General features: G+C 48.1%; 1 protein-coding gene across 10 annotated transcripts in view; it reads left to right on the plus strand.

Annotated features, from left to right (window-relative positions):
* Window positions 1–13,882, plus strand: part of Atg7 (autophagy related 7) — a 209,850-nt gene that overhangs the window by 54,561 nt on the left and 141,407 nt on the right. For all 10 annotated transcript variants that reach the window (XM_031382978.1, XM_031382968.1, XM_031382976.1 and 7 more), the window contains 5 exons: window positions 62–220; window positions 2,618–2,812; window positions 4,027–4,227; window positions 5,901–6,016; window positions 10,095–10,170. In XM_031382978.1, the coding sequence (XP_031238838.1) occupies window positions 62–220; window positions 2,618–2,812; window positions 4,027–4,227; window positions 5,901–6,016; window positions 10,095–10,170 (747 nt within the window). The remainder of the gene's footprint in view (window positions 1–61; window positions 221–2,617; window positions 2,813–4,026; window positions 4,228–5,900; window positions 6,017–10,094; window positions 10,171–13,882) is intronic.

The raw sequence follows: 13,882 nt of genomic DNA on the forward strand, positions 1-13,882 counted from the left end.
AAGTATGTGTGTGCTGGCATGTGCTCATCAGGGGGTGCCACGGTCTCCTGTTTCCATGCAGGGCTGGGGCGTCAGACACGTCACCTTTGTGGACAACGCCAAGATCTCCTACTCCAATCCTGTGAGGCAGCCTCTGTATGAATTTGAAGATTGCCTAGGGGGTGGCAAGCCCAAGGCCCTGGCTGCAGCGGAGCGGCTCCAGAAAATATTTCCCGGAGTGGTACGTCAATGATTCAGGGGGACCATTCATGTTTTCTTTCCTGTAAACTCTGTAAATGATTAAGTCATGGGAATCCTGGGGATCAAGGTTCTGTAGTATTGGTGACTGAAGATCAGACACATGTTACTTCCTACCAGACCATCATTATATGACCAAGACTGCCACCTCACCTCTGTGATAACCTCTTAAAAACACTACATTAAGAGGGGTGATTGGATAAAGTGCATGCTTTGTAGTCATGAAGCTAGGCATTGAAGTGTGTGTGTGTAATCCTGGTGTTTCCATGGTGGTAAAGGAGGCAGAGACAGGAGAGGCCCTGGAAGCTGGTTGTCTGGCCAGCTAGTCTGGTCAGCTAATTTGGCCCATGCAGCAACAAACGACCACAACCCGAAGATCCTGCTCACACAAGGTGGAAGGTGAGGACTGCCCCCTGAGGCTGTCCTCTGACCTCCACACACACACCATGGTGCATGTGCATCTGCACACTCATGCGTCATACAAGCACATAGCAGTCCCACACCCACGTTAACATACATGCACATGCATGCAAACCAACCAAAGGAACAAACAAAAACCTAAAATCCAACCCAAGCTGGCCTGTAGCCAGGTGGGAAAGTATTTGCCTAGTATACATGAAGCCCTGGCTGCCATTCCCAGCATGGCACAGCAAGTGCCTCTCATACGCCTCAGTAGAAATCAAAGGAAGACTAAGTGATTTCTAGCTGCATGCTCTCACCCTGCCTGCCTCTGAAGGGATTCCTGGTGGGTGCAGATGTAGGGTTTTCATCTGTCACCACTGGCTGCAGAGTACCACTCATGAAATTATACTGACTACATCCATCCAGAAGAAGGACTGCTTGAAAGTTGAAGCCTTTGCTGTATCTCCTGCTATTTTTGAGTCATGCTCAATACTTAGGTGGCAGATGAGAGACAAGGCACTCACCCTCCTCCTTTGCTTTCTTTTTTTGCTTATATAGCTCACACATTCTCATCACAGTTCATCACTGAGAGAAGTCAGGAACTCAAGCAGGGCAGAGGCAGGAATCATGGAGGGATGCTCTCTATGGCTTGCTCAGCCTGCTTAGAAAACACTCCTGCACCATGTAGCCCAGGATAGTATCACCCACAGCAGGATGGGCTCTACCATATCAGTTGTCAATCAAGAAAATGGCTTAGAGACATGCCCACAGGCTAGTCTGACAGAGGTAACTCCTTAGTTGAGGCTACTTCTTTCACACAACTCAAGTTTCTGTCAAATTGACAAAAACTAACCAGCATATTTAACTCACTTGAATAAAAAGTAAGTTTTGAGATGTCTTTAAAGTTACTCAGCAAGAGTCTGCCCATTGAATGTGTGGACATTTTATTTAGCAGGAATCACATGAGCAATCTTTAAGGGTTCTTCTTACAATGCTAGTAAGAGTGACACCCTCAGCCCTAGCCATGGCAAAGCTTGCCTTCCAGTAATTTCCTCCTTTAGTCTTTCAATATTGACTCATATGTTGCTGAAGCCTCCTGATGTTTATGGTTTTATTTCACAAGCATCCGTCTGGATCATTATTTATCAAGTGGACTTCCATAGCATTGACTGAAGACCTACTGTTCCCAGCTATGCACTGGATAACCAAAGCTTCACCACTGAGATGTTGGTTAGGTCTCTGCTGGCACAGTGTGGCATGTCCCACAGTTTCCAAGTCTCAGCTGCAAGTCGACACTGCAGGTGTGCCAGCTGGCCGTGTAAGCTGATAGGCAAGGCTGGACTCAGCTTCCAGCCTGCTTTGTATGTGATTGTTTCAAAATGGAAGCTTGAGGAGCCCCAGCCTCCTACTCCTGTGGTTCCTAGGAAGAGTAGGCCAAAGAGTCTCAGGTCAGCCCATGAAGATGTTGCTTTGAGTCTGAGCTCTGCCACTTAGTTCCTGAGTTTTTCAACCTGTAACACCCCAACCCCAGCCATCTTTCCAGTCAGTATTTGGGCACTCTGGGAAAGCTGATGTTTTCACACTTGCCTGTGGCCTGTGGGATGCAGAGGACTGCGATGCAATTTTGATCCTTTGCCTTCTGTGGAAAGTGAATCTCTGGCTGTGCTGCTCCCATGACTCTGAGTTCCATCCTCAGAGACACACACACAGAGACAGACATATATATACATACATTCATAGACAGATACATAGACACATGGACAGACAGACAGATACACATACATATATGCACACACACACACACACACAGAGAGAGAGAGAGAGAGAGAGAGAGAGAGAGAGAGAGAGAGAGAGAGCGCTCAAGGAAGTGGTGAAGGTGGAGAGCAGAGCCCAGGTATTTGAGGAAAAGAGCAGTAACACTGTACATAGAGGAATTCCTATAATGTAAATGATGTAAGTGTGGTCATTGCTTCCCCAGAATGCCAGGGGGTTCAACATGAGCATCCCCATGCCAGGACACCCTGTGAACTTCTCTAACGTCACCATGGAGCAGGCCCGCAGAGATGTGGAGCAGCTGGAGCAGCTCATTGATAACCATGATGTCATCTTCCTGCTAATGGACACCCGGGAGAGCCGGTGGCTTCCTACTGTTATTGCAGCCAGCAAGCGAAAGGTGGAGTGTGCCTTATGCTACCTCTGTCTAGAACTTACTGAGCCACCCAGGAGAGAAGTGTCCACAGCCTGCCCTCCCCAGGAAGGAGGGTGACCTATGTGGCCCTGCAGCTCTTTACCTCAGGCCACCAACCTGCAATGGGTGCGCTTCCTATTCCAGCAGTCCTCGCAGGTGCTAATGTTGGTACAAGTGAGGTTCAAGGGCCTGTGAGGTAGGACACTTAATTAAGTATGCAGCCATTCTCAGGGAGGTTTTCAAAGAATGGTAATAAGAAAATACCATATTATAAGATAAAATAGAATATGAGTATTATGTTACATTTGTATATAAAAACATGCATGTCTGCCTCTACTGCCATCACCCTGCATCTGTCAGTCAGTCATTCATCATCCACCCTCTGTCTATCCTGTATGAGGCAAAGGACAAACCCAAAAGGGGAGAGGAGATCCAAGAGGCCATGCCTCAGAGTTTCTAGAATCCCTAGAGCTATGGTTTTTGTTTTATCTTATCCAGTGTGCCTTTTCTTGATTCTTTTAAACTATTATGTAACCAAAAATTTGGGAGAACAACTTAAATCCCAAACAAGAGAAGTTCTTAAAGTACAAAGCAGAAGGCTTCTTTTTAAAATCCACATGGTAAGCCAGGTAGTGGTAGCCCATGCCTTTAAACCCAGCACTTTGGAGGAAGAGTCAGGCAGATCTCTGAGTTTGAGGCCAGCCTGGCCTACAGAATGAATTCCAGGACAGCCAGAGCTGTCTTGAAAAGGAAGGAAGGGAGGGAGGGAGGAAGGAAGGAAGGAAGGGAGGAAGGAAAGAAAGAAAAAGGATCTATCCACATGGTGGGAAAATCATTGTTTACAAACCATGTCCCAGTAAAGCTTTCCAAGGAACTAAAGGGGTGTGGCAGAGTGGTGTGGACAACCACCAACTGCTGTTCATAGTTCCCTCCTATCAGCTCCACAACCCTGGGATGGAGGTGGAACTCTGACCTTCAGTATCCTCATCTATAAACAGGCAATATTTGTAAAGGGTTTTAAATGAAATGGTTTCTGTTAGTGGTTTATAAAGTCTCTTGCAGGTTTCAATTGGCTATTAAAGACTAGTTACACTCACATGAAAAAAGAAAGCAATTTGAAGGTAACCAGTTCCATAGGTACTTAGCCTTGGCCTGAGATGTGTTTGTCCTGACTCCCTTTTCTTCTTCACTGCTAACAGCTGGTCATCAATGCTGCCTTGGGGTTTGATACCTTTGTTGTCATGAGACATGGCCTGAAGAAACCCAAGCAGCAGGGAGCCGGGGACCTGTGCCCAAGCCATCTTGTAGCACCTGCCGACCTGGGCTCCTCGCTTTTTTCCAACATCCCTGGATACAAGCTTGGCTGCTACTTCTGCAATGATGTGGTGGCTCCAGGAGACGTAAGTCGGGTTCTGTGTTCCTGCTCTCCCAGTGCTGTTTAAAGACTGTCTAGTAAAGAGCATTCTCTAGTTGTGGGGAGGGGCACTATCCCACCGTGTGCCATGTTGGCACTCTTACCTGAATGGCTGAGCCACAGTCATTGCATAAATGTGGCATAGCCTGCCCCCTTTATAGTTCTCCATTCACTCCAAAAAGAGCCCCAAATATGAGGAGACTGAGCCCCAGGCTCTGGTTCCGGCCTTATGCTGTCTCTGATGATCTAGGCCTCTTGTTCCCTATGACTTTGAAGAACAGGGCAGGGCATGGGCCCGTCACACTGTCTGGAAACTGAATTTCAGGTAAACAGCAAGTATTCTTTTGAGGCTTTTTTGTTTGCTTGTTTGTTTGACTGGTTGGTTGCCTGGTTTTTTTTTTTGTTTGTTTGTTTTGTTTTGTTTTGTTTTTAAGTATATAAGTTTGCCCTTTACAGTAGTCAAGAGCTTCTGAGAATAAAAAAAAAAATTCTTGTTTGTCTGAAATTGACCTATTAACTGTGCCTAGTGTACTTTTATCTGACAATCTAGACAAGGTGCCCCCGACCCCTGGCCTGAACTGAGTGCTTGTTGGCAATAACTGGACTCCCTAGGACTCCCATGGCCTCCTTTGGCCTTTCTGACCTCAAAACAAGACTAAAAACACCTAGTCCAGTCAGCCTGTGATCTTTGGGCTATGTCCCTGTACCCCCACTCCAAGCATGCTCACTGCTGTGCAGATAGAATGGAAGGCAGCCAGGAACACCTCTAGTTGGGTTCTGCAGCCTAGTGAGCCTACAGGAACAGGTGTCTCTCAGGGGTCAGTGGCAGACCTGTTGTGTGACCTGCCCTGCTTCCCCTTCTGATGTTATAAAGCCCAGTCTGCTCTCTCTGGCACGACTGGCTTCTCCCTCCACAGAGAAAAGCTGCTATCTCCTCTTGTGTGAGGGAGGAGGCTTAATGACCTTCACAAGGTGCTAGACCCTGCAGCTTGGCCTGTTGGTCAGTGGTTGCCATCAAACAGGGTTGAGCCCCCACGCAGGACAGCCATGTCTTTTCATTACATTGAAGTGTTTATAGCGTTAAATAACTCTGGGATTTGCCCCTGGTTGGAAGATTAGAATTTGTGGGGTTGACCCAGTAACAGCTTGTGCATGTAGCCAGGTAGTAACAGATGCTTGCAGCTTTGCACTGAAGTGCCCAGGGCACAGTCAGGGTGATGAGGCAGGGCACAGGAACAGAGGACACAGGGTAGAGATTATGGCCCCTGCCTCAGTCAGGCTCACTCTGAGCCGTTACCTCAGGCAGGACAGTTACCGGCTATTCATGATTGTCCCTCACTGTGACTCCACCTCTCGTCTACAGTACAAGAGAGGTGACAGATTCCTGTTGAGAAACCATGGGTGCAGAGCCATCCTGTGGCCCATGCTGATGGTTAATGTCTCAACTCTGTCTCTTTGCAGTGCACATCCTGTTCAGTGTAGTGCCTTCTTTAATTACATACTGTTTTCTCCCAAGACAAGGCAGGATGAGACTGGCTGGCCTTCATCAACTACACCAATCTGGTTGTATTTTGTAACTTTATCATAGGGAGTTTCAGGCTCACCTAGGTCTGGCTGAGTTAGAATACTCTATACATGTCTGTGGTTGTTTCTCTTTAGTCAACCAGAGACCGGACTCTGGACCAGCAGTGCACAGTGAGCCGCCCAGGCCTGGCTGTGATTGCAGGTGCCCTGGCCGTGGAGCTGATGGTTTCTGTTCTGCAGCATCCTGAGGGGTGAGTCTGAAGCCTACAGATGAACATTTGAACTGAGTGCTTTTTGGCAATGGCTGGTCACTGTCTCCCCAGGGCTCCCAGGGCCTCCTTTGGCCTTTCTGACCTCAAAACAAGACTAAAAACACCTAGTCCAGTCAGCATGCAATCTTTGGGCTATGTCCCTATGCTCCCCTTGAATTCTTCTGATTATTTTGGTAATTGATAAGAAAGAAGGAAGACTTTGGCAGGGGCATTTGCTCTTTTATATTTTTCTTCTGTTAGTCTGTTATAGTTTCCTAGCCCTGGACATTGTGAATGTGTATACTGTATGTACTGTGTATATAATGTGTATACCGTATGTACTATGTGTATAATGTGTGTAATGTATAATGTGTCACTGGCATTAGGAATTATATCAGCTGCCTTTGATGGAGGTCTGTGTCCAGGAACTTGGCCAATTAATGTTCAAAGTCCACATCCAGGCTTATTCCAGAGGCTCAGCATATGCCATTCAGCCTCTCTGCCCATGGGGACAAGATGCTGCACTCTAGTATCACACCTGTGTGACAATGCCTACTCACAGGCAAATAGCATTTATTTTAATAATACGTTAAAAGCCATTGGGGCTTGAGACAAAGGGATTCCTTTCATCAGTTTTCTTTTTCTTTTTTTAATTAATAGATTTGTTTCTGGATGACATCATACATGTAAATATGTAGATAACATGATTATAGTAATGATTATTCCCCCGCCCACCACTGCCCATCTCCTGTTTACAAGTATCTTTCTCATATACATGACCTTTTGTTTTGTTTTATGACCCAGTGAGTTTGACCAGGCCAGCTGTGTGACTGGGATAGGTGTGGGGTTGATTACTGGAATCTGCTGGACTCAGCAGTCAGTGCACATCTCTGTAGTGTGCCTTCCACCTTCCCAGAATCCATCAGTTGGTGATAGCTCAGCAGTGAGCAGTAAGGCCTCTTTGTTACTTTTCTCAGGAAGCATTTTCAGATGACTACAACTTAAAACAAAATCACACCTTTTAATCACAGAATGGACAAAATCCATAGGAAAGGTCACAGGTCATGTCCGGTCACTGTCACTGTCACCGGCTGCCAGATTGTAAAGGAATGTCCAGAGGCAAGTGTCACAAATAAGACATCTGTCACTATTGAAATCTGACTTTAAATAATTCTTAATCGGTGCTCATGCCCATCCTCCTGCTCAGCCTGAGCACCTGTCTTGTCACCAGCTGCTTCTCCTGAACAGCAGCCCTCACCACAAAGCCCGTGACTGTTCCCAGTTCTAGCCTGGCTTCTCCAGCACAGTCATTTGTTAGTGATACCCTGGGAAGAGAAATCCACCAGCTGGCCTTTCCCCTGTCTTCCCCATGCCGTCTGGGATGCACTAAGTCACCTCTTCTCTTAGGTCACTGTACCCTCAGGTCACAACTTATCTTCCCACACCATCTTGCAGGCCTTGTGCTTTCCTTGTTGCCCCTGAGTGTAGATCTCACCTCCGTCAAGGCAGCACATAGCAGGCCAAGCACAAAGCCGCTGGTTGTCTTGGCAGCAGGCCCTTGCAGTTATAAGCTTGTGTTTCCACACTCTGCAGACCACCAGGCTCACATCCAGCACACACCCCTGGAGGCTGTAAGGTGCCGTTTTGGTTGCCTAGTCCCAAAGCCCTGTGTCCTGAGCTAACACAGAATACAGCCATGCTTTCCTGTCACGGCAGCCTTGCAAAATGGGCCAGCCACTTTTTTTGTGGGTCCCTTTTTGCTGACAGCTGCCTTGCTGCTGTGGAAGTGTGAGCTACCCCTTAAAGAACCTTGTCAAAAAATGCAGTCTTGGATTCACCTTGCAAAGAGTGCTAATATTAACTTTGTCACCTGGGCCTATTTTGTCTCTGAAGAAAGTCCTGAGAGGCAGAAGAGAAGAGTAAATGCTGGCTAGATGACCAGCAAGGTCTTCATACTTGTTTTTGAAAATTTCTTTACATATTTAATCTCCAGAAGATATGGCTACATAGTTAGTATTCATTTTGTGTTGCTAACATTTTTCATTTTTTTCTGTGTCTCTAAACTTGTGGCCCTGAGGCATTGTCTTCTGCCTGCAGAATTTCCATAAGTGTTTCAGTTTTTGTTTTTCTGAAAAGGTCTTTGTGTTTAAGGAGGTTTCTCATGTTTGGAATTCTAGACTGGCATATTCTCTCTCTCCTCCTTTTCTTTCTCCTCTTCCTTTCTTTCCCTCTCCTCCCTCCCCTCTCCTTCCTCTCTCCCCTTCTCTCTCCTCCCCCTCCTCTCTCCTCTGCATTGTTCTCCCCCTTCCCCCCTTCCTCCTTACCCCTTCCCTTCCTCTCCTCTCCCCCTCCTTCCCCTCGTGGCTCTGGGGCAATCCCCCTGCTCCAGTTTGTTCTACCTCAGCTTTCTGCAGCATCTGCATCTCTGGCATGAGGGTTCCATCTGCAATGTGATTCTCTGCCCTGTCCCTAGAGTGTCACCCTGCCCAATCCTCTTGTCCTCCATGCTATTTCTAAGATGTCCAGCTGCACTATCTGGTCCCCTGTGTCCCTCATGTGGGTCCCTTCATCCTCTCTGTCTTCCCTTGCTCTAGCCCGTTGTTTCCTGTTGACTCATTCTTATAGAGTTGATTCTTTCTTCTTTGTGCCTGGGGAAGGTTAAAGACATCAAGGTTTTTAGTGTCATTGTTATGTTTCAGGCTTAAGCTTTCCATATAACCTTATTTCACTCAGTTCTTATTCTCCACTGAAACTGTGATTTTGGCCTGAGGGCAAACAGGTGCCCACACCTGACTGGAATATAGATGCTGTGCTTCATTTCTCAAAAATTTGTGCAAGGCTCTGCTCCAGGCACATTAAAACTGTCAACTTGTTTAACTAGCATTTGTAATTTTATTGCTGTTGTTTTTGGACAGAGACTGCCTATGTATTCCAGACTTCCTATGGACTTTTGTAGCCCAGGTTACCCCCACACTCACTGTGATCCTTAGTCTGCCCAGTGCCAGCATTACAACGTCATGCCCTGGCTCATTAGCCCCATTTCTGGTGGGGGAGCTGGGCTTGGTGTCTCAGACTCATGGCCCCGTGAATGGCAGCCAGGCTTGTCCCCCACCCCCACCCCCAGCGTCACTTCACCCTGCTTTGGAAAACTGTGCTGCTATATGCGCTATTGGCAGTGAAGACGGAGAATCAAATTTAGAAAATACTTAATTCTCATCCAAATTGAATTCCAAGAAAGGCAATGGCAGAAAGCCACAGTATTCTGCTTGTCATGTGACTCAGGGGTCTCAGTGGCTAGTAGACAAGGCACGAAAGGGAGATGAGCAGCTGTGGCCTCCTCTGCCTTCATCTCTCCTGCCATCCAAGTTTCTTACTACCTCTAGTAGGAAGTAAGATCTACACCTCCCTGATCCCAAATCCCTGCCTTCTTTGTCCTTGTAACGGGTTAAAAAAACAGTTCTCCTAGGACATAAATGAACATTGACCCTCTCTGGGGAGGAGCTGGTACTTCTCCCACCCAGTTCGTTCCTTTTATATCTCCTTCCTCCATTTTTGTGGCATTTAGATAAGTTTAGCAAGTTAAAGGAGGCTGCGGGGAGACACACCCCACTCCCAACTGCTGGAAGGAAGGCAAGCTGGAGGATAGCCCAAGCCAGGAGTTAAGGCTACCCTTTACAGTGTAGTAAAAGCATGTGAGAGGTAGGAGTGGGGGAGAGAGGGAGAGTGGCAGGCAGGCAGGCAGGCAGGCCCTGCACTTGGCAGTTTATTTCACATGCCCCAATTGTATCGTGCAGCCTCCTCCCTCCTGTGTCACAGCTGATGAACCCAAAGCACAGATGAGAGTTTGCCGCTTGGCGATGTTCACAGTTCACTCTCATCCTTCCTATTCTATGGTGCCCATTTTTGAAAAACTAACCCCCTTTCCCTCCCTCCCCTGGAAATGAGTTTCCTGTGAGCTTATGAAGCCCAGCGCAGGGGCATTTGCTTCTCCTAGCTCTTTCCATTGTCTTGAGATATTCTTTCCTGTGATCACCATGAGCACAAAGGAGCTAAGGGCCCTTCTGCTTCTCTCTTGCAGGGGCTACGCCATCGCCAGCAGCAGTGATGACCGTATGAATGAGCCTCCCACCTCACTGGGACTTGTGCCTCACCAGGTGAGTGATTTGGAAATGAAGTGTGATCCTGCCCTATCCTCTCGTAGAGTGGAAGATGGGACACCACACTCTTCCAGCAGCACAGCTACTGCAGTGGGGCCTCAGGGGAGAATGTTGCTTTCCGGGGACACTGCTGAGGGGAAATGAACCCATAGCACTGCCTCACTTTGATGCATTGAAGCTGCTGACTAGACTCTGCCATGCAGTAGAAAAAGAAGGGATGGGGCTTGGGACTGCCATGCATGCTTCAGCCAGCTTCAGTCTCAGCCCTGCCATTTACAGCCTTCAGTGGCCCAGTCTCTGAACTTCTCAGGGCCTTATTTTCCTGTCTACAAATCACAGTGAGCTCCCTGGTAGTCATAGAGACCAGGCTGATAAATGCCGGCCCAGCAGCCCAGAGTATGGATAAGCCTTCAGTGCCCAGTGTCTTACCTGGGCAGAAAGCCTTTCTGGGCAAGCATGGGCAGACTGTTAGCCATGTCACCCAGAAGGGTCTTTTCCCACCACAGCTTGCAGGGTTCATGCCTGAGGCTGAAATGAAAGACACTGGAAAGATGGGATGAGGCCCACAGGTCCTGGTCTCTCAGTCTTCACGCCGCCTTTTGGGGTAATACGGGCAGTTTCAGTGTCGCATTTGGGGAGCTGTTCTCCACCGTCCCATGCATTCCACCCCCTAACTGGGAGGGGGTCCTTCACTGCAGACCCTCCCTGACCTATGTATTTGTTTGGAGCTGGCATGAAACCCAGGACATCATACATACCAAGCATGTGCTCTACCACTGAGTAGTCACCCAGCCCCTGTGCCTGGCACTTTCCAGTGAGGATAAATCAGTAGAAGGAAAGGCTAGCCCACCACATGGAGAGAACTGGTGAAGCTGTGATCCAAGCCCGGGCTTTGCCCCATGGCTGGTGTTCTCCCAGAGCTTCTGTGCCTGGAGAGCCCCAGGCTACAGTGCCCCCTCAGCCTGGCTTTTCTCCATCTCTTCTGTCTGTGCCACTTCCTGCTTTATACCTGCTGTCTCTTAACTGCTTATGTCGGGAGCATAGGTGCTTTAGCAAGGGTCCAGGCGTACCTCTACCTTGTCTTTGGAAACCATAGAACCCCAGGAAAGGTGGCTTCCCTCAGTATTCCCCAAGGGTGTCATTTGTGTGACTTGAACATGTCAGTTGTTTTCCACAGACATACTCCCAGCAGACCCTGGCAACATGGTAACCACCCCTCCCCCTACCACACACAAGGCTGCTGACCTTCAGGCTGGCCTGGGCTGCCCTTGTTCCCATCTTCTCCAGGTCATCCTGCCTCTCCTCCTACCCTGTCCTTCCTTCTCCCCATCTCCCTGACAAATTTCATGCTGAGGAGGGCCCTAATTAAAATTTCTGTCACGCCCCTGCACTGGTTTCTTCCTCTAAGTTAAATTTTAGCCTCTGTTGCTTTCTCAGTGCTGAGGCCAGGGGCAGAACGCCCTCCCTAGACAGGTGGCCATGTCAGATGCGTGTGCCTGTGTTTCCCAAGTGCTATGGCAACTTGTCCCTCGATGGTATTCATCCCCAATGAGCGAGCCTGGCAGTTGCCTGCCATTCACCAAGCTTTCCAGCTTTCTCGTCTTTTGCAGTTGTCTAAAGGGTTATTTTGGTTGTTGGCCATCTCTTCATTTGGCCTTTTCAAAAGCTGAAGAATAATGCCACCGTATATGGTAAAAGTGTGTGTGTGTTTGTGTGTGTGTGTATGTTGCTTACTTATTTCAAGTTTTAAGCCTTTATTTTTAGCAACATTCTAAAAAAGAAAGAAGAGAAAGAACTTTAGAATTAATCAGAATTGCTCAGTCCTCATTTAAACAAATGTTCTTTTTTTCCTTTTTCTCAAGTGGAGGGGCTATTGATGCAACTGTGCTTTGATTAGGGAGCATCTTCTCCACAGAGCAGGGCCTGGTGGCAGATGCAGCATCCTTCCCCCTCCTCCCCCTCTTCCCCCTCCTCCCCATCCCCTCTTTCTCCCTCCTCTACCCCCTCCTTCTCTTCCTCTTCTCTCCCTCCTCCAGAGACAAATGGTTTCCTGTTGGAGGGGGAGCTGGCTAAGTCCCTTTGTGTATTTTGCTTGTAAAGAGTGACCCGTAAAGTTCTGGCTCATTTTCTCAGTGCCCCAAGGAGAGTGCTTATTAATCTGTCCCTGTGGAGTGCGGTTCCTGGAAAGACCTCAACCCACCTCCAAAAACCCCAACACCCCCCAACACCCCCAAAACCAGTGTGTGATGGTGGGGAACATCCCTTGACTTCTTTGCTGTCCTCTGAGTGGGACCTGGGAGGCCACTGGCTTGCTCTGTCCCTCCATATGAGAGCACAGACAACCTGGCCCATTCAGATATTTTCTAGGGACAGTGAGAACCTTGATAGTCCCCAGCTGAAATCAACTGAATGCTAGAGCTGAAGAAACCTGGCACTAGCCTTGAAACCATGAAAAACTCTAGCTGTGAGAAAGCAGGCTCTTTGGGTGGAATCTTTTTTCCTTACATTTATTTATTTTTTTAGTGTCTGGCCCAACCCACAGGGATAGATACTGCAAGCAGGCAGCAAGTAAAGCTACTTTGTATATGAAGAGAGTGGGTTTTTTTTTTTTTTTCAAAAAATGTACTATATTGACGCGTAAACCACATGCAGAAAATGACCCAAATCACTAAATGACCAATCCGGGTATTCACAAAGTGAACGCACACACAGATGTGTGTCCGTGTGCTTCTCCTGATGCCCCTTCCAGCAGAAGGTGAGCTCCTCCTGACCCACAGGAGCTTTTGTTACACTGTGAACTTAGAGAAAATGGATTCCTAGAGGATGTGCCTATCAGTCAGGGGACTTTGGTAGTTCTCAGCAACGAATTAACATCCCACCAACCTAGATCTTTTATTAAGACAATGATAACCAGACATGACTTGTAGCCCCAGCAGTTGGAGGTGGGGGCAGGTGAGTTCAGAGTTCAAGGTTCTCTGGGGCACATAGCTATGCCCTGACTCAAATGTGAGATGGGGGAGGTGACTCGGTGGATAAAGCACTTGTTGCTCAAGGCCCAGGACCACACTTCATATTCCTAGTTCCCACGTAAGGGCAGGGTGAGCATGGCAGCCTGCCTGTGACCCCAGCACTGGCACTTGAGAGGAAGAGACAGGAGACCATTTAACCAGTTAGACCAGCCTCACCGTGGAGACTTGGGTTTAGGTGAGAAGCCCTGCCTCTGTACATACACAAGGAAGACATGGAATAGCAACCTCTGGTCCCTACTCAGAGTCCTCCACATTGTGTGTGTGTGTGTGTGTGTGTGTGTGTGTGTGTGTGTGTGTGTGTGAGAGAGAGAGAGAGAGAGAGAGAGAGAGAGAGAGAGAGAGAGAGGGAGGGTTGGGGGGAGAGAGAGAGACCTGCTTACAGGTACATCACACATACTGGAAAAGCGAGAGGCAAGAGAGGAAGTCAAATATCTGCCAGAGGCAAGTTAAGAGAAGGATTTGTTCTAGATCACAGGCCAGCACAGAGAAGAGGGTGTGGCAACAGGAGCATGAGACCACATGCCACATTGTATCCACAGTCAGGAAGCCGAGAGAGCTTGTAAGGGTCTCGGAGGCCTCACCAGCAGGAAGGAAACAGCCACTTGAGGTGAAGAGTGAAACCCAGGCAGCAGCACTCCAGCAGGCCCTGGGTCAGAAGCCTCCAGAGTCTGAGTGAAACC

Source organism: Mastomys coucha, unplaced genomic scaffold (genome assembly GCF_008632895.1).
Source record: "Mastomys coucha isolate ucsf_1 unplaced genomic scaffold, UCSF_Mcou_1 pScaffold20, whole genome shotgun sequence".
Taxonomy (NCBI): Eukaryota; Metazoa; Chordata; class Mammalia; order Rodentia; family Muridae; genus Mastomys; species Mastomys coucha.